The 22,515-nt window shown below is 37.1% G+C and overlaps 1 protein-coding gene across 3 annotated transcripts in view; it reads left to right on the forward strand.

Annotated features, from left to right (window-relative positions):
* The window catches only part of RFTN1 (raftlin, lipid raft linker 1), a 98,058-nt gene that overhangs the window by 50,809 nt on the left and 24,734 nt on the right, over positions 1–22,515 (forward strand). For all 3 annotated transcript variants that reach the window (XM_032675492.1, XM_032675471.1, XM_032675481.1), the window contains exons 4-6: positions 614–722; positions 14,908–15,331; positions 19,859–20,062. In XM_032675492.1, coding sequence (XP_032531383.1) covers positions 614–722; positions 14,908–15,331; positions 19,859–20,062 — 737 coding nt within the window. The remainder of the gene's footprint in view (positions 1–613; positions 723–14,907; positions 15,332–19,858; positions 20,063–22,515) is intronic.

Genomic DNA, 22,515 nt, shown 5'->3' on the forward strand with positions numbered 1-22,515 from the left:
TGTTCAGCAATGTATACAGCAAATGCCATGCGCTTTGAATTATTTTAGGACTTAGTGTCTTCTGAAAGAGGAGGGATTACTAACACTGCTTTAAATGTCTCAACAACAAAGCGTAAGGGAAGACTGAAGGATAAACTACTTTGATTAGACACTGATTTTTTAAATGTTGACTTGGAATGCTGCTAGATAAGAGAAGGGATTTCTTTTAATTGCTGTCTGTGAAACACATCCTACATCAGGCTGCCCTGTGCAACCCAAAGTATCTGTCAGCCCATTGCATTGGAACTTTCTTTCTGTGTATTCTGAGTTATATCACCTGTACAACTCCTTGGTGTTGACCATAGATGCCAGACTGACAAAGTGTTTCTTGGATAGATAAAGAAATTTGGAAGTCCCTGAAGCATTCTATCATCTGCAGTCACTGGTGTGATTTCTTCCCCTACCAGGTAGATGAGACTTGTCAGAACTGTATTGAACTCAGTGGGGTCAATGTATTGGAACCAAAGTTTTGTGTGAAGGTTAGGTCTCCAGGAGAAATATTTATAAATGGGATATCTGGGTATTCAGTCTTAACAACAGAAAGTGATTCTTTTTTTTCTGTCTACCTCTTTAGGTCTCCAAAAGGTGACGTCAGTAGTGAAGGATGTGTCTTGGAGGTAGAATGCTGCTCCTCTTTTAACCACCTTTCAGAGAAAAAGGAGATACCTGATTTTATTAAAAAAGTAAGTAAAAAAAGAAAAGGGGGGCAAACCCCAAAACACAGTATGCTTTTATTTGCACTATAATTACTGTTTCTAGTCCTGTCAGTTTGACAGTAGGGATATGTATACACTTTGTCCAGCTGAAACACTGCACTAGAATTTGGTGTTTTATAATTTTAAGTAGCTGAAGGGCAGTTATACTTATTGAGAGAAATAAGTTTGATCATGTTATTATGAGAAAATTATTTGTAGTGTCACAGGAGAGTGACCTGTCTATCATATATGGATGATATCAACTAAGTTACCAGTGTAGAAGATGGTCCTATAATGTGCAATGTTTTGTGTTGAAACAATATATATAATTTCCATTTTAGTGTCAAAATAGCCTGTTGGATAGTACTTTACATAAAAGGCCTATGATCTCCCAGAAACTCCCAGATTATTTAAGTTTTGGTTCAGTATTACATGATGAGCAGTTAGAGATGGTACTGGTAACCTAAATCCTTTTGTCATCCAGAATAGTGTTGCTTTCAATTAGCTGTTATATATATTGGTGAATTTGAAGAGAACACTACAATTCTTTATTTGTTGCCTTCTTTTTAAAATTATTTTTGACACTATAATATTCTACCAGATTGGAAATTAGCAGGTTATGTCCATTTTAATGAAGACGGATTCATTGTGCATGTTTCAAATTTTGCAGCATCTGTTGTGTCCTGTTGCACTTTATATAAACTAGCATTGAGAACTGTATTTACTTAGCCATGGGGTGTAAGAATAGTAAGCAGGTATACTCCCCTACTTTTATTTCATCTTGCAGTGATAATAGTTAAAATTCTGTAGAGTAAATTTCTTGATGGGGACTCAGCTTGACAGACTACACTCATTCGATCTTTCCTTTTTACTATGTATTGTAAAACCTAGATTAAAAGTAATGCACCTATAACTATCTGATCACCATTGTCAAACTTAAAGATATATAGATTTTGGTATCAGAACAAACTGAAGTTTTCTGAACACTTAATAACATTCAAAAGTTTGAGTCTGAATTTTGCTTCAGGTTTAACTGCATTACTGCACTACAATTCTGATGTTATCTTGGATTATTTCAATATATTTACACTTAGGCAAAAGTAGTGTAGTTGTTGTGTGTCAGTTTAACACGTTTGATTTTATTCTTCATTTCTTCAAGTCAGAGAAGAGAAATATAGGCGTAACTGTCACAACTGGTTGCAAAATTGTGCATCATTGCGACAGAAAATTTCTTTTCATATGTAACTTCAGAAAGAGTATGGCTAACATGAAAACAAAATGACAATCCAGGAGTCATCTTATTTCCATAAATATCCAGTTCTGAGACTCTTTAGAGTTCTTTTCTAGACATGGAAATGTTTCTGTTGGTAGAAGCCATTTGATTATGGGGTTATGAAGATACCTTTTTGAAAGATAATAATTTAAATTTTAATAGCTAGAATGTATATTTACTGTTTCTCTGTAGGCTGAGTATGTCGCTCATCCTCAGATGTTATTTGATGTAGAGAAATTTGAAGTTCTTTGAAGCTGTTGCTGTCAAGTGTGTGCTATGTCACTGTCTGTATCTGATTAAACACAATTGTTTAACAATTGTGAAATTCTCAACACTTTTATGTAAATCAAACTCAGGAAACAGGACTTGTTTGGGAGTAGGAGTTAATTGTCCTATTAACTAATTTGTCTGAGCAACAAAAATGTCCATTGCTTTTAAGGGCATATAAACCAGATGTTTACAAACAAAATAAATGAAAAATAAAGAATGTTTTTCAAAGAAAGCAGTAACAAAAAGCTGTTAGAGAGGGCAGTTGCTTGCTTTCAGAAAAGAACAGCCCTATAATTCTTCTCTCAAACTGTGGAATACAATTGAAGTTAATACAATGTTTTAACTGAATAGGCAAATCCTTGATCACAGAGTTTTTCATAACAGAGACTTCTAGCACAGGTTTACCGTCTTACTGCATTGCAAATTACTGTATTAAAAAAAAAAAACAAATCAAATAGAATAGCTCTATTTTCAAAACAAAATGAGAAGTGAAAATTTTCTCTATGAGCTTGTCGCAAAAAATTCCTATACCCTGAGAAAATTAATTTTGTTAATTTTATTATGCACTGCTCAGGAAGTATTGTTTACCTGGAGTTTGAACAAGGATGCAATTTTAATAACTTTTCTTAATTGACTTTTTGTTGCATTGAAAATTCATATTGAATATTAACTGCTTCCTTCTGCAAACACAAAAAAAATTTGTAATGGCATACAGTGTAGGTATTATATGCGCTTTTTTTCTATATATGCTTTTTTTTTTATAACTCCATATAAATGTTATAATTTGGTAGAAACAAGTACATAATTTCACCTGGAGAATACTTTTTGCTGACTGAAACGAAGTGCCTCAGTACAACGTTGACCACAAGACATTTAAGAAATGCCGAAGAAGACTCTCTGGTCAAACCTGTGTTCTGTTGTTGAGATCCTTCTGCACTGCTGGACTCTGTCCCAATTCTCCACTCTCTTTGCTGGTTTTGAAACCACCACTGTGGTTTCTGGCTATGGCAAGACTGGGGACACAATGTCACATAAAATACACTCCTCCTGTACCTTAGAATGGTGTTGACATCACCACACGCTGTTTGTTTGTTGATATCCACTTGGATCTGTGCAGCTTAACCTGTCCTAAGGAGCTCAAATAGTCCCCTGGTGTCTTTGACACATAATTTGTGGGCAATGAAAGAAGTAACTGTTTTGTATATACTATATTGCTGAATTGATATTAGCACTCCTGTGCTAACTCCTGTTTAGCTCTCAGGCAAAACAGAGATTAAAAGATTTGCTCATCTGCTTTTTAATGAGCAAAGCTAACTTCTGAAATTCTGATCACTGTGGCTCAGATCATTCTGAAGTAGTTGAAAGTTGGAGATGTTACTTCTAAGATACCATATTTTGTAATACTTTGACTTGTATCTCATGTCAGATAGGGTAGCCTTTAATTACTTCCTTAGTTGCTTTTTATTTCTGTGTATCCTGTTATCGTTTTTTTCATCTGAGAGTGTTCTTCTGAATCTATGGAGACAAGTAAGGGAAGCAGAAGCTAGGCTGACATCACAAGAAAAGGGTTATTTTGAATACACAATCATATATGAATGCCAAATATGTTTCTCATGACCTTTGTCTTCTGTTCCAATCTGAGTTACATGCTCTAGAAGAACTGTAACAGGCAGAAGGTTTTACTGCTACACTCACATCTTTGTGGTATAGGTGAAAGGGAATGGAGGATTGTTTCTGTACCATGTCTCCCCAGTTTTGACTTTTTAAAATTTAGGTAGTACATCTTCGGGTGCTTGGTAGCCTGCTTAATAATGAGAGGAAATTCATTTATGGTAACTTTTTTTCATTGTGATGCCATTGCAGAGTTCATGTTTCTTTTCCCTATGGACTCATTATCCTTCTCTGGGGAAGTATGAGAAGCACTGAAAAGCATGGTTTAAAAATGCTTTAGCTTAACTGAAATCCAAATGCAGGCATCTTCCTTTTGTGTTTTTGACTAGACAAAGACCCCTCCCCACTGGTCTGTCCTTACTTGACTCAAAAATTCGTCTGATTTCTCCCAACAAACCTAAGGCAGTACTGATCAATAATTGGGTTTACATTTTCAGAAGTGGACCAATTCCACTTGGAACATGACTGCCATCTTGAAACACCTTAGTGATGTTTACTATGCGATGAAATCTGCCAGATGAGGCAGTGTGTGTCAGATCTGCTCATTGCTGTTCCCTCTGCTCATGTCATGGTCAAGTTCAGTGAGTACAAATGCCAGTAATGTGTTGCTCCCTTAAGTGGTCCTCAGAACAGCTTCTGTAGTCCAAATCACCTTGCAAATAATCTCGACTGCTGCTGATGTAGTGACTTTGCCAGTAAGTTTGTTGACACTTATTGTTTAATAATAGCGTTGCTGGGCCAAGGAAGTGATGGTACCTCTCAGGCTTAAGCAAGTGGGACCCCAGGGAGGAATAGCTCAGGAAACTTGGTCTTCATGGCTGGAAGAGTTTCATCAGACGGACTGGAGACTTCCCAGAGGAAGCATATGTACACCAGTCCTGTTGTTTCTCTTCCCTGACAGTCTGTCATTATACTTTTTTTTACATTTAGCAAAGATTTTATGGACAAATAGGGCCTTGAGGGGAAGTCATATGAGGAGCAGCTGAGGTCAACTTGGCCCGTTCAGCCTGGAGAAGAGGAGACTGAGGAGAGACCTCATTGCAGTTACAACTTCCTCGTGAGGGGAAGAGGGGGGACAGACACTGATCTCTTCTCTCTAGTGACCCAAGGAAATGGCCTGAAGTTGTGTCAGGGAAGATTTAGGTTGGACATCAGAAAAAGGTTCTTCACGCAGAGGTTGGGCACTGGAACAGGCTCCCCAGGGAGGTTGTCATGGCACCAAGCCTGAGAGTTCAAGAAGCATTTGGATGATACTCTCAGGCACATGGTGTGACTCTTGGGGATGGTCCTATGCAGGACCAGGTGTTGGTCTTTATGATCCTTGTGGGTCCCTTCCAAATCGGTATATTCTGTGAATATGCCAACAAAACACATTGCAAGGATGCTGCCACCGGTGTACTTGTTCTAGAGTTGGCATCTGAAGGTGTGACCACCAGTTCTCTCTGGTACAGAGGGAAGTGTTGTAGAGAATTGGACAATTTTGAAAGAAAGACTGTACAATACTAACACCTGTATGAAGAACTCACGTCCTGCATTGCTGAAAGGATCTACTGTATTTGAGCCCTCTTGACAGTATTATGGAAAAGAAAATGTTATCAGGAATAAAACTGGAACGAGGTATTAGTATGTTTCAAGTGTTACTTTATGCAGTGGAAGTTGGTATGCGTTACTAAACTGTAGTTGAACTTTGTGTGCTCCTGAAAGGCCAGACATTTCTTGGAGGGGTTTGATCCTCCTGCTTGTTATCTACCCTCGCTCCTTTGGATGGAGCCTGAGGCTGGAGACTGGCTGAATGGTTGGGTAAGGAACTGCTTACACCCCCAAACAATCACAGTTCAGTCTCACTGCATATTTCTCCATATTGGTGTTTTTATCAAAATACTGAGATCCTTCTTTTCCTACTGTCTTGATTTTTCCTCTCCATTCACATGTAGCTTTTTGGAGTTTTCAGGATAACTGCTTAGTTCATACGCATCATTTTCTGCAATCATCTGTGTTGTGATTCTAATTGGTAAAGAATTTTTGTATTACTGTTGCTCTTAAATGGCAGGTTAACTCTCAGACTTCTTTTAAGTTAGATAGAAGGATGGTTGAAGTATTTAGGAGGATTTCTGTTTCTCCTCTAAAATAATAACTAAATGCCTATATGAATTTTCAAGAACTTTTTAAATTTTTTCCATAGATGTTTCTAGTCAAGGAAGTGATTCACTTACTTTCTAGATATTTACTCACATAAGAATGAACATTTGTTTTGTATGATGAAAACAGGGGACTTCACATACCCACATATTGTGTGAAAGCAATATTGAATGATTTTGAGCTCTCAGCCTCTGAGTTTTAAAACTCTTTAGCATCTAATTATGATGATAAATGTATCAGTGTCTCCATAATAATATGCATATATATATAATTATTTGTGTTTGTAACAGTATGACAAGCAAATGAGAAGACAAAAATCTCTAATTTTCTAGAAAATAAACTGAAAATTACTAATATTACAATTTTTGTTTTTTATTTTCACTTACAATAGCTAAGAAAAATATTGGGGTTTGTGTAGCTGTTCCAGTATTTCTCACTTTCTTCTCTCTTTCTGTTTGTCGTTACTTATTCTTCGTCTCTTAATCTTTGCATTGAGATTTCTTTTTTAGAAGGAACAAAGAGATGCAGCATATGTGTTCTGAAGAGCACTAGTCTGTTGGTGCATTTCTTGACTCAGTTACTGCACTCTTACAAGGATCTCTTCTGAGAAGTCTCCAATTGCTCTGTTGGTGCCAGGGTTCCTTAGGTGGTTATGGTAATCCTAAGCATTATTCTTTACTTGAGATATGTTTTAGCTGGCCCGTTTGGAAGTTTCCTGCAGGGTACACACTCAGAGCAGGTGGCAGTAAAAGATAGAAGAGGGGAAAAATTGAGTCTTTAATATTGCTCAGAGGTTTGTTCTTCCAATTAACAAGCAGTTCAGATTTACTTCTGTGGCTAGAAAATGACCCCTCTAGAGTCCTGTTTATTACCTAGGATTACTTACCTAGATGTGATCTCAATCTCTTCTAAAATCATTTCCATCCTTAAAACAAACCCAGAAAATCCCAGCCCAAAACCTTTACTCTCCAGGGTATTTGCAAAAGAACAATACAACGTTTATTTCTGTAGTGCATTGTAATGAAAACCATTGCTGAGCACTTAGCTGACTGCTTTGTTTTCTGCAAGTTTTCAGTGCAAACAGACCCTATTCTATTTTTTAAGTATTTGGATGTTTGTAGATATGGTCATGAAGCAGAAGTTGAAACGCAACATCAATGGTTCAGCTGTTTGTAATCTGCTGTGATAATATTTATTAAAGTGCATTCTGTTAACATTTTTTAAGTGTATATATAAAAAGAGATGTTAAAAAATAGCATATACTGTATTTTAAACAGCCTGGTGTGAAGGGAAACATCTGTTCCTGGTTAAGCTTCTTTCAACTTGTGTTCTTTTGACTAAGGCCTGTAAAAGTGGTGTTGATATATATCTTCCATGGACATTGCAAAACTATTTTCAGGACTCTCCCAGGAGCCTGGTTGTGCTTTTATAATCCTTTGCCCCCAGCAGCTTCCAGAGTCATCCCCTTGTCCAAGATAAAAATAGATATTATAAAGTATGTCGTTGATGTTTTTAATGATCCTACTTCTGTCTGGTGGGAAAAAACTTTTAAAATAACAGTAAATTTGATAATATTTTATACTGTGCTAAAATAAAATATGGGCAAATTATTCAAATTGTAATTTTGGCTACGAGTAACAGATGGCTTGATGAAACAATGTGATTTTAAAGAAACACTCTTTGGTTGATCTAAAAAGAAAAGAAAGTGTTGCCTGCAAATTAAATGTAAAGTCTATAGGTTTGAGATGGAATTCCTACTTTTTAAAATATTCTGGTTGTCCTGAACCTTTTTATTTGTTTGTTTTCATTACCTAGGACAGAGATGGACTAAACCACTGTCCCAGTTTTGAATCGCATTGTTGCTAGTTGCTACAATGGTTATTAGACACAATACTCAACTCTACGTCTCTGTAAATCTTTATTTTCGCCTGGCTTTTATTCACCCATTATCGTAGGAGTTTTTTGCAAAAGATTCCTGGACAGGACATGATCTGCATTTTGAAAATGCCAGTTCTCTAGAGCAAGAGCTTGGGACAAGAGTTTCCACAGACTTTTTTTAAACAATGTATATCAAGTATTTGGGTTGAGTGAGTGTAGCTGCCTGCTCTTTAGCAGTTTATCCCAAGGCTAAAACAAGTTTTAGGGAATAAGTCTTAAATTATGTAAATAATTTCAGGACTTTCTTTCGGAGTTTATGGCAAGGGTGGGAGGATGCAAGTATGTTAAGTGGCTTTTGGGCAGGTACCACACTCACCAAACCTTTGTAGCCTGTGGCCAACAATGTTCACCCTTTGCCTTCAGTGAAGAAACACATGCTAAAATGAGATAACTTGAGAAGAATCATCACACCCAGGACCACAGAGGATGAGACTGGTTTCAAGACCTGTCATCTAATGAAATATGCTAAAAGGAGCAGGTGTACTTGCACCATGCTGCACCACATGTTTAGTGTGGTTATATTGTTCTCAGGAGTAAAAATAATGCAAGCTGAAGAGGAATTCCAAATTGTTAATCTCATGTCTTCCTTGGCTTGAGTAGCAGGAGACATATAGCTTGCTGTAATTTAATATCTCCTACAGCACTGCCTTAAGATCCCATCTTCTGTTTTAATCAGTGCAGGGGTATGTTGCAGTAGCTTCTTACTTCAGTACGTTTCTCCCTGTGCTGTTTGTAGCTTTCAGTTCACTTTTGCAGAGGCTACTACAAATGGGCATGTTGTAAAACTGCAAAGCTTGCTTTCTTACCCTGTTCAGTGCCTTGTTCTGCTCTACCACAGATGCAAAGAGAGCTCAAAATGGCAAATTAATGGTTCTGTTGGATTTCCAAAGATGGAAAGATTAGGTTTTACCTTTTGGGTTTGTTTCTGGACTCTATCTTCTTCTGTTGGATCTATCAATTTCATTCTGGTAGTCTTATCTAAAGTTCCCAGATGTTAAAATTCTGGTCAAGGTTTTCATATATAAACACTGCCAACAACACTGCTTAAAGGACTGTTTTGTGATTTGGGATTATGGTAACATTTTCCAATGCATCTCTCCAGTATTTTATCCCTGATGGCCTATTTTGGTGTAATTGACAGTGAAAATATTTGGTAATTTGAAAGCCTGAATGCAGACTGGGATTTTACTTTCTAAAAGCTGCATTTATCTTTTCCTATATGTATATGAACCTGAACTATCTGTCTCAAATTCAGAATTTCCAGTGTAAACTGGGAAAGGTTAAAAATGCATGGAAAGTGCAGGCTTAAATGACAGAACATCCTGGTCAGAAAGGTTGTTTGGTTTGGAAATCTGCAAGTAGTGAGACAGTCTCAGAGTAATAGGACGATTGGCAATTGATGCTTTGCTCTTTGGTTAGTGGAATTTTTTTTTTAACGTAGTGTTAGGCATGCAAAAATGCCAAAGTTTCAAAAGTTTTGATTCATATAGAAAGAACTAAATCCCTCCTTCAGAGCATTAGCTAAGCTTAGTTGGTTTTAAAATAAGCGATAAACTCCTGATGACTGTTGCTGTCTTCTAGGGAAAGAGCATGTGCGACGTGTGGAAAATATCAGGGGCAAACTAGAAGCCTGTCTTAATTTTAAACATCTGTTTCCAGAAATGAACAGATTACGAGGGGGATGTGCAGTACTTCTGATGAAATGTGTACTACTAAATATTAATGAAGGACACAGTTGGAAGACTGTGCAGTCCCTGGCATGCAGTACATAGCATTCTCCTCAAATCACAAGTTCATGTTCTTTGCATGAAGATCCTGGTGCTGTTGTTAAAGGAGATCTGCTTGAATCCTAAAAAGAAGGTAGAAAAATACACTGATCTGGTTTCTGGTGCACATTATGAGTTCTAATGCTTTCATCCTTGTTTTTTTTGAAACAACAACTAAATAAACAGAAAAGCATTTCTTTTATTGACTAAGTTCATGCTTGGTTTAAATAGATAGCTCTGGGCTAAATTAACCAGCTATTGTTTCCAAGGCCATATGTTTGGCCATCAGTTGGACTAAGTAGCAGTCTTTCCCGAAGTTCACAGCAGAGCTAACTGCATCTGACCACTGAAAATCAGTTCATTGCTCCTGGAAAATGTTGTATTCTCTCTGAGTGCATTTTTGCTATATATGCTCCTCGTAAATTATTTCTGGGTTACTGTTTATATTAGCAGCAGTCCCCTTTACTGGGTTGTTACTAAATTCTTTCAATATCTAGTTATATCATGAGCCATATAGCAAACCTATTAATGAAATGTTCAGTCCTAGTGCCTAGGTTTAAAAGGTGGTTTGTTTTAAAATAATGAGAAAGTGTAAGCCTTGAGACCATTTAGGACTGCTGTAAACTAGAGTGCCTTGATGACATTAGTAAAACTACTTTTCTTCTGGAGTCACCCCAAATAAGAGTTAATCCTGGCATAAAAGAGTTAAGGGAAATTCCTAACACTTATTAAATAATTTGTTTGAAATTCTTATCAGAGAGAGGTCCTCATTATTAAATTTCTGTGTGTTATTTTGCATTTTTATTGATGTGGGTGGAGTACTATCCTGAGCTTGATGGAAGTGTTTGATTTTCATTGTGCCATCCCACAGGGATGCGATCAGGATCTCCCTGTAAGCAATTGCCAATACTGACAAAAGTGTATGATTCTGTTCAGCATGATATCTCTATCCTTGAGTTTCCATATTTATAAGAGTACCATCATGCTTGCTAGCAATAGGAGATTATTATGGTGCTGAAAGTGCAACAAGAAACACAGAATCACAAACAATACCTGGGCTGTACAATGGACTTGCCAAGTGTCTTTATTCAAAATAGATTTGAAAAGAAAACCTGTATGTGGCTGTTCAAACCTGTATGTGGCTTCTGAATATGGGTTCTCACATGACTATGAGGTCTGTAGACTAAAAACAAGTAGTTTCCAGAAAAGAGGATTTAATCATTCAGCCATACTTATTGCCAGGTGTGGTTTTGCAGACCTTTAATTTAGAGTGTCAGCCATTTTGTAATTAGGTAGGGTGTCTTCAAGAGAACCAAAATAATTTTAAAAGGTGAGATATAAATTTGCTACATCAATGTAATGTTTAGTGACACTGTGTTATGCTGGTGATGGGTCCTTTTCTTTCCAAATGCAGTGTAAAAATAGCAGTCAGGCAGTTCTGAAATAAACAATAACATTTCACAAATGTTAAGAATGTTAACACAAGTGCTCCAGCTAAAATTCAATTAAGGTAGTGACATTGGGGTTGGACACGGTGCTTGTTCCTATTCCTGCTAAAGTTTGTGGGAGATTTGATATTTATGTCACAGACAGCAAAGGCTAAATCTGTCATTTCTTCCCCTCAGGGAAAATGCCAGGTTTCTAATCAAGCAAATTATAGGGATGACATTAAATTCTTTAACTGCCTTGGCCCTCTGTACATGTGAAATTTCACCCTTTCTTTATGCAGATTCTATTTTTAAACTGACGTTAATCCAATTTGTTGCAACCGGGTTACAAATGAATTTGGGTGTACCCACTTGGGTGTTTATCCAGATTGAAATAAATAAGTTAAGTTCTGCTTCTGTGGTTGAACAGTAGCATCTTTTGTGATGGAGATCTGGTCTTGTATTTGTGGTTAATGTAATCCAAGCAGCGCTTTATGAGGCAATAAAAATGTTTCTGTTCCTACCTGGGGAAAGAAGCAAAGATTATTTTTTTATTTTCAATTTTGTTGGAATTTCCCTTTTCACAATTTCCAGAGATGTAAAGGGCAAGTATGTAGTATATTTAAAGTACAAAAAATGTCAGTAAAACATTTGAAATTAGTATGGATCACTTCATGTAAGGGCATTTTTAATCTAGCTTCTTATCTGATATGAAAAGTGGTAGAGATGCAGTTGTTGTCTTTATGTTTTTCCTCGCATTTAGTCATACAATGCAGTAAGACACAGGCCTTTCTTAATACTCTTTGTTAGTGCTCTAAACTGACACATAAAGACAGGTAATTGTGTTGTTTATCTAATCTGGAATATATCCTGGGTGATCCTGTCCAAGTAGCATCGTGTTCTTCCCATTCAATGCAGATTTACCCCTGCTTTCTCCCATGCATTGCCCTCTTGCCGATTCCCAACACTGCATCTGCTGACATAATTTCCCAAAAGGCTGGAACAGACATATCTGTCTGTGTGTATCAGCACAGAATGCCTCAAAGAGTTCAAAAACCACAGGTACCTGCTAGGAGCAGTCCTTCTGTCCTACATAACTCCTGGGCACAACCTCTCCAGTTACTGAGGTTTGGGTTCATTTTGGTTTGGTTTGGGTTTTTTTTATGATTCAAATATTCAATATTCGAAATACAGGAAACAGGAAACGTGAATTTGTACTGGATGGCATAATTCAGTTTGGATGTGAAGACAACTAATATTTTGTACTATTTAAGCTCTCAGCAGGATGCTGAAAAAATGAATTGTCTTTGTAGTTTGAAAATGTTCAGGCTCAGGCCTTATACTTTCTGGTGAGAGCCAGCCTCTTCATGGTTTTGTAGAAAGTTGAAGGGAGAGACTGTGTCTGTTGATACATCACTCTGCTGTTCTGCAGCATACATCACACTGTTGATGTAGCATTTCCTGATAAACTGGCTTTATTGAAAATAATGAGGTGCTTGGTTCCACCATATGTAATTGGGAAAATTTGAAATACATATAGAAAATAAGATTTTGTGTTCTGTATACTGTCTATTAACTTGTTGGGAAAGGGCTACAGACTTTTTCCAGTTTTTCTGCTAAACTATTAGGATAATACAGCTTAGACTACAATTCAGCTCTTAGTTCCTCCCGTTTCCATTCTCAGAACAAGAGCCTCAGAAGAAACACCTCAGCATCAGGTATTCCTTAGAACAAACACATTTTTTTTTGAGTAAGCCAAGACTGTAAAGCATTGCTACAATATCTGTGAAAGCTGTTCTCATCCAAACCACGGTGTGGGAGTCTGGTATAGATTGACAAGCAGTCTTTATTGACCAGGACCAGTAAAATTACTATGTATATACTATCCCCAAACGCTTTAACAGTTGCATACTAGTTAAATTTCTTTAATTAGCTGCCCTGCAACCTACTAAACAAATGTAGTGTTGTGTCTGTAGATGAGTGATAAGAGATGAAATGAATTTGTAACTCTATCATTGACTATATAAAAAAGTATTAATCAAGTTACAATGGAGAGTCTGGGCCATTAAGCATATTATGAATGCATCTGTTACTGACATTCACTTAAACCTTCCTGAGCAAGTTACATGCTAACTTTCTTTGTAGACAGATACTCATTTGATCAGGACACTGCCAGTGGTGTTTTTATTGTCCTCTTAGAGGTTATTGTCCTCTTTAGCAATGAGCTTTAGTTAAGTCAGCATCCCATGTTTTCCAGGCTAAACACCTGTGAAGACCATTGCCTTGTTTCCTGGAGACCTCTGTTTTAAGTTCCTGTGATCATGAAATCAAGCGTTAATTTAACATGGAAAATGTAATAGTAGTTTGAAAGAGGAAGTTCTTGTTGTTGGTCAGGTAACACGTTACCAGGAAGTAAATGATTCATTAAAAAAAAAAAATCTGGATAGAAAAGATGCAAACATGAACTTCCTCTTAAATTAAAAAGAAAAAAAAAAGTTTTACAAAATTCTTCCTCTTTACTTTCTATTGAAAAACCCCCTCACTGACCTGTTTCTTCTAGGTTGATACTAAATTGAGCATAGAAGAATAATCAAAACACTTTAACTCTCTTGAATTACATGGTGTGCAGAGAAAGTGAAATAATTTCTCCATTCTCGAGGCATTTATTTTTGAAACATATATGTGTATTTAGACTTTGCATTATACAAAGAGTATACATTACATGGAAACCTTTTCATTTCAGTGATTGATTTTGATAAATGAAGCAGTAGACACTCATATGTTTTCACAGAAGTCTGTCTCGCACTGCAGCTTCTCCTGGGTTTGAGGGGTGTGAGGCTGGTGACTGGAGTGGATGGTGCATCCGTAGTGCTGAGTCTGCCTGAAAGAGATTTCTCTTTCTGCTTTGTCTCAAGCCTTCGTTAGTTAATTCTGGCTTTGTCTAACTGTCATTATTACTAGCCCAATGTGTTTTTTCTTAGGATCTTTTGTGATTTGATTCCTTCCTTTTCCTCCTTTACCTGAAGTGTAAAGGATTTGTGATAGAGCCTCTTAGTTTCATTTTTCTTCCTTCTTCTTAGCTTATGTCACAATGCCATTTTCTATTCTGAGTTCTGTATCTTCCCAAAAATGGTGTATTAATATAACTTTGCTTTTATTTACTCATCATGTGAAAGTCTGCCATTTGTTTCTCAATCCAAAATAGGACAAACAACAACTGTTGTTATAATAATGCATATAGCACAGTTAATTAATAATCCTTTCCTTGCATAAATGTCATAATCACACACCTAATACAGCCGATGTAATAATAAGTCTCTGACTTATTGAGAATGATACTAAAATTCTTTTTGTAAGAAATACCACTTTGAGTAATTTGTAATAAATAAGCTTTTCAAACAGATACTTTTATCTCTTGTAAAGAAATATGTAGGCATTTTCTCTCTCTTTTCCCCCCTTTTTTCCTTTTTTTCCCCCTCCATTTTCACATTATTTCAGATGGTGTAGGAATCTTTTCATTCTGCTTCTTTAGAATAACTTTTTATGTAAATGCAACATGACAATTTCTTGTGGTAGTGGACAAAAGTAGTAAAATGACATGCTTGCTGCCTTGAAGGGTGTTATTTTCTGTGTTTCTATTTAGCTAAGACAGCTTGACAGTTAAAAATCTAATCTTCTTCAACTTGTAGATTCAAGATGCTGCAAGTCAAGGCTTGAAATTTGTTGGAATTATACCTCAGTACCATTCCCAAAAGAACTGTCTTGTCAGCGCCTCCCTGACACCTGCCAGTAACAACTCTGTGCAATCAAAAGATAATAAAAATGTTTCAAATTACCCTGAGGATCATGCTTCACCGGATGGCGAGAAAATAGATGGCATTAATGGATGCAGTACTTCAACACAGAGTGAGGAAAGTGCTGACCAATGTGCCACATCCAGAGAGGGCTGTAGAGGTGAAGGACAGGCTGCTGAAGAGCTGAATCTCAAGTCTGCAAAGGGAAACGAGGAACAGTTTCAACACGCGAACCTGAGTGTAAGAGGAGCAGCAGACAAGATGAATGGACTAGCAGAGAATGAAACACCAGCACGATGTTTCAAACCACTTACTGGCAGTAAGTATTGTAGTGACCTCTCCTACATAAAAGCCAAGTTAAAATTGCCTCAATTATGTTCCCAGCTCCTTTAGGGGGTGGGGATGCAGGGGGGACATTACCACTGTGATAGTGAAGAAAAGATGCCCCAAATGAGCCACTTAACCTGATTTCAGCATGGTTACACAGTTCACAACAACTGAGCATAACTCAGATGGCAGAGATGATATAAGCAGGTGCAGCTTTGTTGTGGCCCATATGTATGCCTGAGTGTAAAGACTTGTTTTTGTCTGTTTGGCTGAATTGGTTCATCTCTCTATTTGTTGCTATACCCTGAGAGCTCTTGATCTTTGTGTCCTTTTTGTCTGTTTGAGTAAAAAGCCCTGCTAATCTGCCTGACAAGGTTTTGCAGCAATAGAAGGAATAAGTCACAAAGCCTTATCACAGTTAGCCCCTTTGTAGCAGGTGAACATAGCTGGAATTAAACCATGTCAGGAACAGCAGGAATATATGTGATCTGGACCCTGAAGTCTCCTAGTATTCTATCGTCAGGCTGGGGGTCAGTGCTACAGTCAGAATTGTAATTACTGGAAATCAGCAGTTATTTTTGTTAGTGACTTACATTTGCTAATTCATAATAAAGATCGTCTCGGTAATGGGGCTCCTAATAATTTGCCTTCCAATTCTTTCTCTCCTTTTTTTTTTGTTTTTAAGATTTTTCTCCGTATACTAGTTTTTTTCTCTCATTTCTTTGACATATTTTTCTCCTCAGGCATGCTTTCCACTTTTTAAATGTCATTTAATGCCATCAAAGACCACAAGTCTCATCTGAGGTCCCAAAATAACTTCCATAAGGTGTTTGATGCTCAGGGGTTACTTCTGTAGCAAGAACTGTAGTTCAAAACAAGATGTACACCAGAGTAATTTAGAAAATTAAAAGGGATCAAAAAAAAGGTTCTTTCCTCATTTCCAGTTTAAACCTCAAAATACTTTTCTTTCCTATATTTGTTTAAATCCAAGAAAACCGTGTTTACGCTGATTTCTCTTACGTTTTCCTTAATTTCCTTATGAGCTACAAATCTCTTCAAGGGGAATGTAGATGGAATTTCTAAAGCTGGTACTGTCCTTGACTTTAATTTATCCCTATTCTTTAAGTCTTACATGGATTCAGTCAAACAATTCTACCCCTGTGGGAATTGTTATGTAGGACCAAGAATGACTTTGCGTTGTACTCTCCTTGGACTATTGTCTTGGTTTCCGGTGCGGTTTGGTGTAATCAGCTTTTCACCATCAAATTTGGATCATGCTCTAGTAACCTTTCACTATACTTTCTTCAGTTTTTGTTGGGCAAGGGGGCACCCAGATTTGGTAAAAACACAGCTATTGTTTGAACAATTTCTTCTGCTTTACACCCTTAAGGGCTGGTCATCACAACACTAGAATCTTACACATAAAAACTTCTCTTAGTTTTATAGTTAAAAATTAGTTATCTCCAAGTCTAATCAGACCAGTTCTTTCTCTTTTTATATATGCTATGAGAGTTAACTTAGGAAGTTTAATCATCTTTTTGATGCTGTTCTTCTCCATACTGAACATTGAAATTCTTTTACTACGAGTAACCATGTTCACTATATTTCTGCATAATGTGAAGACGATTACTTTCAGTCTTTCCAGCTTTTGTCTGGAACACACCAGGATTTTATTACAGCGACTGATTTGCCAGATAAGAGGGTTTATTTTAAAAATGCATTTAGTTTCCTCAATTATCTTTCTTTCTGTGTGTGCTTTTTGGCTTTGCTTATTTTTCATTTATTTTTTTAATTGGTGAGTTATGCAAATAATTTCCAAGACTGAAGGTCTGAGAAGGCAGTTTTATGTGACAGCTCGTCTACAGTAGGATTTTCCCAAATCCTGTACAACATTGCTGATTTCTTTATTACTCTTGCATGAATTTTTGTTATTACAGCACTCCCTTTTCCTCCCATGGAAAATGTATTTCAACTTTTGGCACGAGTTCTCCATCCTTCCTTGGGAACGTGAAGATTGAAAGCATCAGGTGGTGGTTTGCTTTTTTTTTTTCCCTATGTGTTCCGTAGGACGTTACCACTCTTAAACTCCTTCTTCCCTATGTTAAACTTCAGGAAAAAAGTTAAAATTTCTTAGTATTTGTGGGATCCTAAATTTGTTCTTAATTTTTGTTTTTTTAATTAACATTTTTAAATGTTATTTTTATGCATCTTCACTTTATTCCTGAATGTTTTGTAGTGCTCATTCTCTTTCCCTGTTACTAAAGGGCTCTTCAAAGCATGTTGAAAAATATTTGCCTGTGAGCAAGGCACAGATATTCAACAGTATGTCCAAAAGTGCTGTGTTACCTAGAAGGTCTTTGTCCATGCTGGAGGATTCAGGATTCAGGTTTTCAGGTGAAAACTCTTGTCAGTAGTGACTTGGGTTAGACTGGTGTATTATGCAGTGACAAACCAAGTCGACACGGGAAGACTCCCACACATTTTAAATACATATTGGTAACAACCCAGTGTCAAATCCAACCTACCATCTCCCTACAGATTTTCAATTCCATGATTTGCTGTTGTTAGTATAATCATGGAATAGTTTGGATTGGAAGGTACTTTATCATATCTTTTCAAGCCCCTACCATAGGCAGGGACACCTTCCGGTAGACCACGTTGCCCAGAGACCCATCCAACTTCCAGGGATGGGGCAGCCACAACTTCCTTGAGTAGCCTGTTCCAATGCCTCACCACCTTTACCATGAAGAATTTCTTCCTAATATCTAATCTAACTGCCCTCTCTCAGTTTAAAACCATCACTGCTTGTCCTATCACTCCACTCCCACGTACAAAGTCCCTCTCCAGCTCTCTTGTAGGCCCCTTTAGGTACTGGAAGGTGCTCTAAGGTCTCCCCAGGCTTTCTCTTCTCCAGGCTGAACAGCCCCAACTCTCTGAGCCTTTCCTTATAGGAGAGGTACCCCATCCCCATAATCACCTTGGTGGTCCTCCTCTGGGCTCACTCCAACAGATCCATGCCTTTCCTGTGCCGGGGACCCCAAAGCTGGATTCAGCACTCCAGGTGGGGTCTCACCAGAGTGGAGTAGAGGGGCAGAATCACCTCCCTCGACCTGCTGGCCACGCTGCTTTGGATGCAGTCCAGGATAGGGTTGGCTCTCAGGGCTGTGAGCGCACATTGTTGGGTCATATCAAGCTTCTTGTATTAGTGTCTTAATATACAAAAGGAAAATCTCCCTTTCCAACATGAGTCTGTTCTGGGGGTCAGAATCAGAAGAAACTTTCAGAGGAAACGATCAGAGGAACTTTCTGTGTGTGCTCTTCTGAGTTGGGATTATTGTAATTTCTTTCTAAACAAGTGGTAAACAGCAAGACGACTCACATTAACATTTATTCCTTTTTACTCTATTTGAGTTATGGTTTATGTCTGTGATCCTTAGATCTCTTTTCGTGTTGGTTGCATTGTGAGCTTCCAGCTCTTCTCTTCAAGTGCTGCCAGCCTGTTTCTGAGCATCTCCCTTCTGGTATCTTTTTCAATTTACACACTGCTTCTTGCTCAGTGACGTTTGTTAGAGAGCAGTTGTAACCTTTGTCTTGACATCTCTTTCTTTTACTTGAGGTTAGACTATAATAGCTTGGAAACAAGAGGAGCTTATTGAATGAAGGAATTTCTTATAATGTCTTTACATTTTATATTAATATATTTTGGGAGAATTTTTGGTATTTGGAAGTCAATAGAAGTTTTACCATTTATTTCCTTGTCCAGTAATAAGTAATAATGTGCCCAATTTTTTATTAGTTATTTTACTGACAGTTGCACCCTTCTGAGAAGGATTATCTGCATTTAAACTTGATTTCACTCTAGGGCTGTGAAAGCTCAGCTTTGCTGTCAGCAATGACTCTTTTGCCTACAGTAACTGCTTCTATGATATACTAAAGGAGATATGGAGTCTAGAAGATGTTCTCATTTGTGAGACCCTTCACAATTCCACTTTTAAATTTCATTTACTGTTGTGTTAATGTCACATCTTGGCTCAGACCCAGAGTAAATCAATGAACCAGCTAGCATAGTCTCTATGTGAATGATTCATTGCATTTTCTTGAGATGAGACTGCTGTTGGCTGGTTCCATGACATGGTGTTATCAAACCCAAGCTATTTAATACTTTAATGGCTATGATTTACATACTGCAATTCCTTCTAAATTTGCAGTAAGATTTCATATTTGAACTGATAGCTCCTATAGGCGAGTGTTGCATTAGTACTCAGGTATTACTGTCTCTAAATGTTTTATTATCAACAGTGAATCCATTATGAGTAACAAATACTATAACAGCAAACAAAATACTGTATTAGGTTTTGGGACCCTACTGCAAAAATGTATTAAGGAGATAACGTCATCTCAAAGAATTTTTTGCAGTTGCACAGTGTGATTAGAAAGGGCAAACAGTGGGTTATATTGTTTCAGCTGAAATTTTATGATACGGTTGTTGCATTACCCCATTTTTTTCACTCTTTGGTAGAAGCAGAGATCTTCGCTCTCTTCAACAAGCCAAAAACCCCACAAAAGTGCAGCCAGTATTACACAGTGACTATCCCTATGAGGATCTCCAGGAATGGGCAGACTGTCAACAGCTTAGAAGCAAATTGGCTGGAGCACATGACAGATCACTTCAGGAAAGGAGGCTCATTGGTAAACGGCATCTTCAGCCTTGGAATGGTAAATGGTATGGAAATTACAGTAAGCATTATGCTGTAATTATTTTCCTTTTCCTCTAATAGAGGTCATTATCTTTGAAGAGAAGATATTTGGGAGGTGCTTTAATATAGGCTTGGGGAAGATTTGTTTTAGATCAGCCTCTTTCAGTGAAATGGAATGAAAGCACAGAAAACATTTTGGCATTTGAATAAGGAAAACAGATCTTGTATTGTATTTTATAATACAATACTAGAGATGATCTTGTAATTGTGGAAATATAGAGAGTTAATAAACAGTAGCAAGTAAAGTGAATTAAACTAATAAGATTGTAAAGCAGATGACATAAATAGAAGAGTGACTTTCCTCTTAGCTGTCTGGCCACACACTGCATCTGGATCTGATTTCAGGTCAGCATAAGGACTCTTGAGTTTTATCTGGCCAGCAAGTGGTCAGTTACTCCCAGTTCTTGCAGAGGGCCTTTCCACCCTGGTGGCACCATGTTTTACAAAATTGTCTCCTATTTTTGTTTTATCCTAGCTAGAGTGATGGATAAATGTTGGTCTTAATATAAAAAGATTAGAACCCCCCAGATTTTTGCATGTTGTGAAAATGTGGCACTAAATCCAACCTAATACTTGTAGCCAGTCTGTACTATATTTGTGGCCACCATGGCTTTGAAGATAAGCCTGCTGTACAAAGACAGACTTTGGTGCATAGTAGGGATCCAAGAGACATAACCAAGGAACCATGAGAACAACTGAAGAGAAGTACTTAAACACAAAAATGTTGAAGTTACAGCTGGATTAATTTTACTGGAAAATTATGTGACTGGTATACTTCATGGTTAAAGTGCTTATGACTGAATCTTTCACCTAATTTTGGTTTGTTTTGCATTCTTTAAAAGGAATGTGGTAACTCAGAGCTTGGACATTGCTACTAAGATTTGTCCCTCAAAATTATAGGGGAACTGCTTCCAAGCATCTTATTCCCATTTTGCTGCTGGTCAGAATTTCAAGACCCATGATAAAACACAGTAGTATGAGTCAGTTCTGGTAAAAGTCAATCAGGAAATTAACAGGCAATCCTAATTTTTCATTTTACAAACAAGTATCAAAAAAAGGAAGGTCTAAAGTTCAGCTGATGGAATGCTTTCACACAGCTTCCTGGAAAGCCTGTAATTGCTAGTTAACTTGCTTAAAAACAAATGGTCATTTACTTTCTGTATATAAATTGCGACTCACAGAGGCAAACCTAATTGACTCTATCAGGCTCAATGTGGTTTTTTAAATAAAATCTGCTTATCAGTGAACTCTAAAATGATTTAAACACAGCATTTTTTCAGTTATTTAAACTTCTGGAATTAATTTACATAACGGAGGCCTGGGGGGAGTTAATGTACTTGGATACCAGAATGAGGTTTGCTGGATAACTGCCTGTGAACATAGATGAAGTAGGCTTGAATGATGACACTAAAGTTTCAATGCAAACAGGACAACAAATTATGTAAAAGTGGACAGATTCAGGATTAAGTCAGATTAGAGATTGAAAGTGAAAAATTAGTAAACATTTTTGTTAGCATTTTACAGTCACAAGAAGAACAGGTTTCAAAATCAAAAAGCTGGAACAAGGTTTCTGAAAGTGTGTTATGCTATTAGAAGAACATTACTAAGAACATCTGTGAGTTACTATCAGCTGCAGTTAACTGTTTTATCATTTAAATCCTAATTTTTTCTTATGCTGCAGAGAAATGGAATACCTTTTTCATTCATATGCCAATCAGTATCAAACAACACAGGGTAAGGAGGAGGGAAGAAGTGGGGGCTGAGGGCTTCTCAGCTCCTTGCAGCCTATCTTGCTCTTCATAGCTAGTCTTATTCACTGATTAATCCTCTTCCAAATTAAGGTAATATCAGCGTACTTTCTTTAATTGGTTATATCACATTTCTTTGTTCTGGGAGCTGATTTTCTTTTTGGCTTAAAGTATGAATTCATTATTTTGCTTATTAGACTTACAAGCAGGGTTATTATCTTCTTCTTCTCCCCCTTGTCCTTGGAATACCCAATGAAGTGAAGATTTCCAGATTGTCAGCAGTCATAAATCTGTTTCTTCCTTCTGCTAACAGCTTAATAATTAGTCTTTAAAAGAGTTTTAAAGTTCACTGATAACAATTGTTTCTTTTTGCTTATTGTAGCAGATAATTATAAACAGAAATATAACACAATTACAAATCACAATATGTAAACCATAAAGAGTTACACCATATATTAAATGTATTCACATTTTGCTAGTAAGTCAGGAACAGCAGTATGCTTGGTTCTTGAATGTTCTTATGCTGACAGATAACAGTTATTTATTTAAATTTGCAATTGAGTTACTTGCTGGTGTTTTTCATCCGACTGTAATTGGTAATCCTGCCTGTAGTCCCAGATGTAAGCTAGTCCTGCCTAATGATCTAAAGTGATCATAGGAATTCACCCTTA

Source organism: Chiroxiphia lanceolata, chromosome 1, assembly GCF_009829145.1.
Source record: "Chiroxiphia lanceolata isolate bChiLan1 chromosome 1, bChiLan1.pri, whole genome shotgun sequence".
Lineage (NCBI taxonomy): Eukaryota > Metazoa > Chordata > Aves > Passeriformes > Pipridae > Chiroxiphia > Chiroxiphia lanceolata.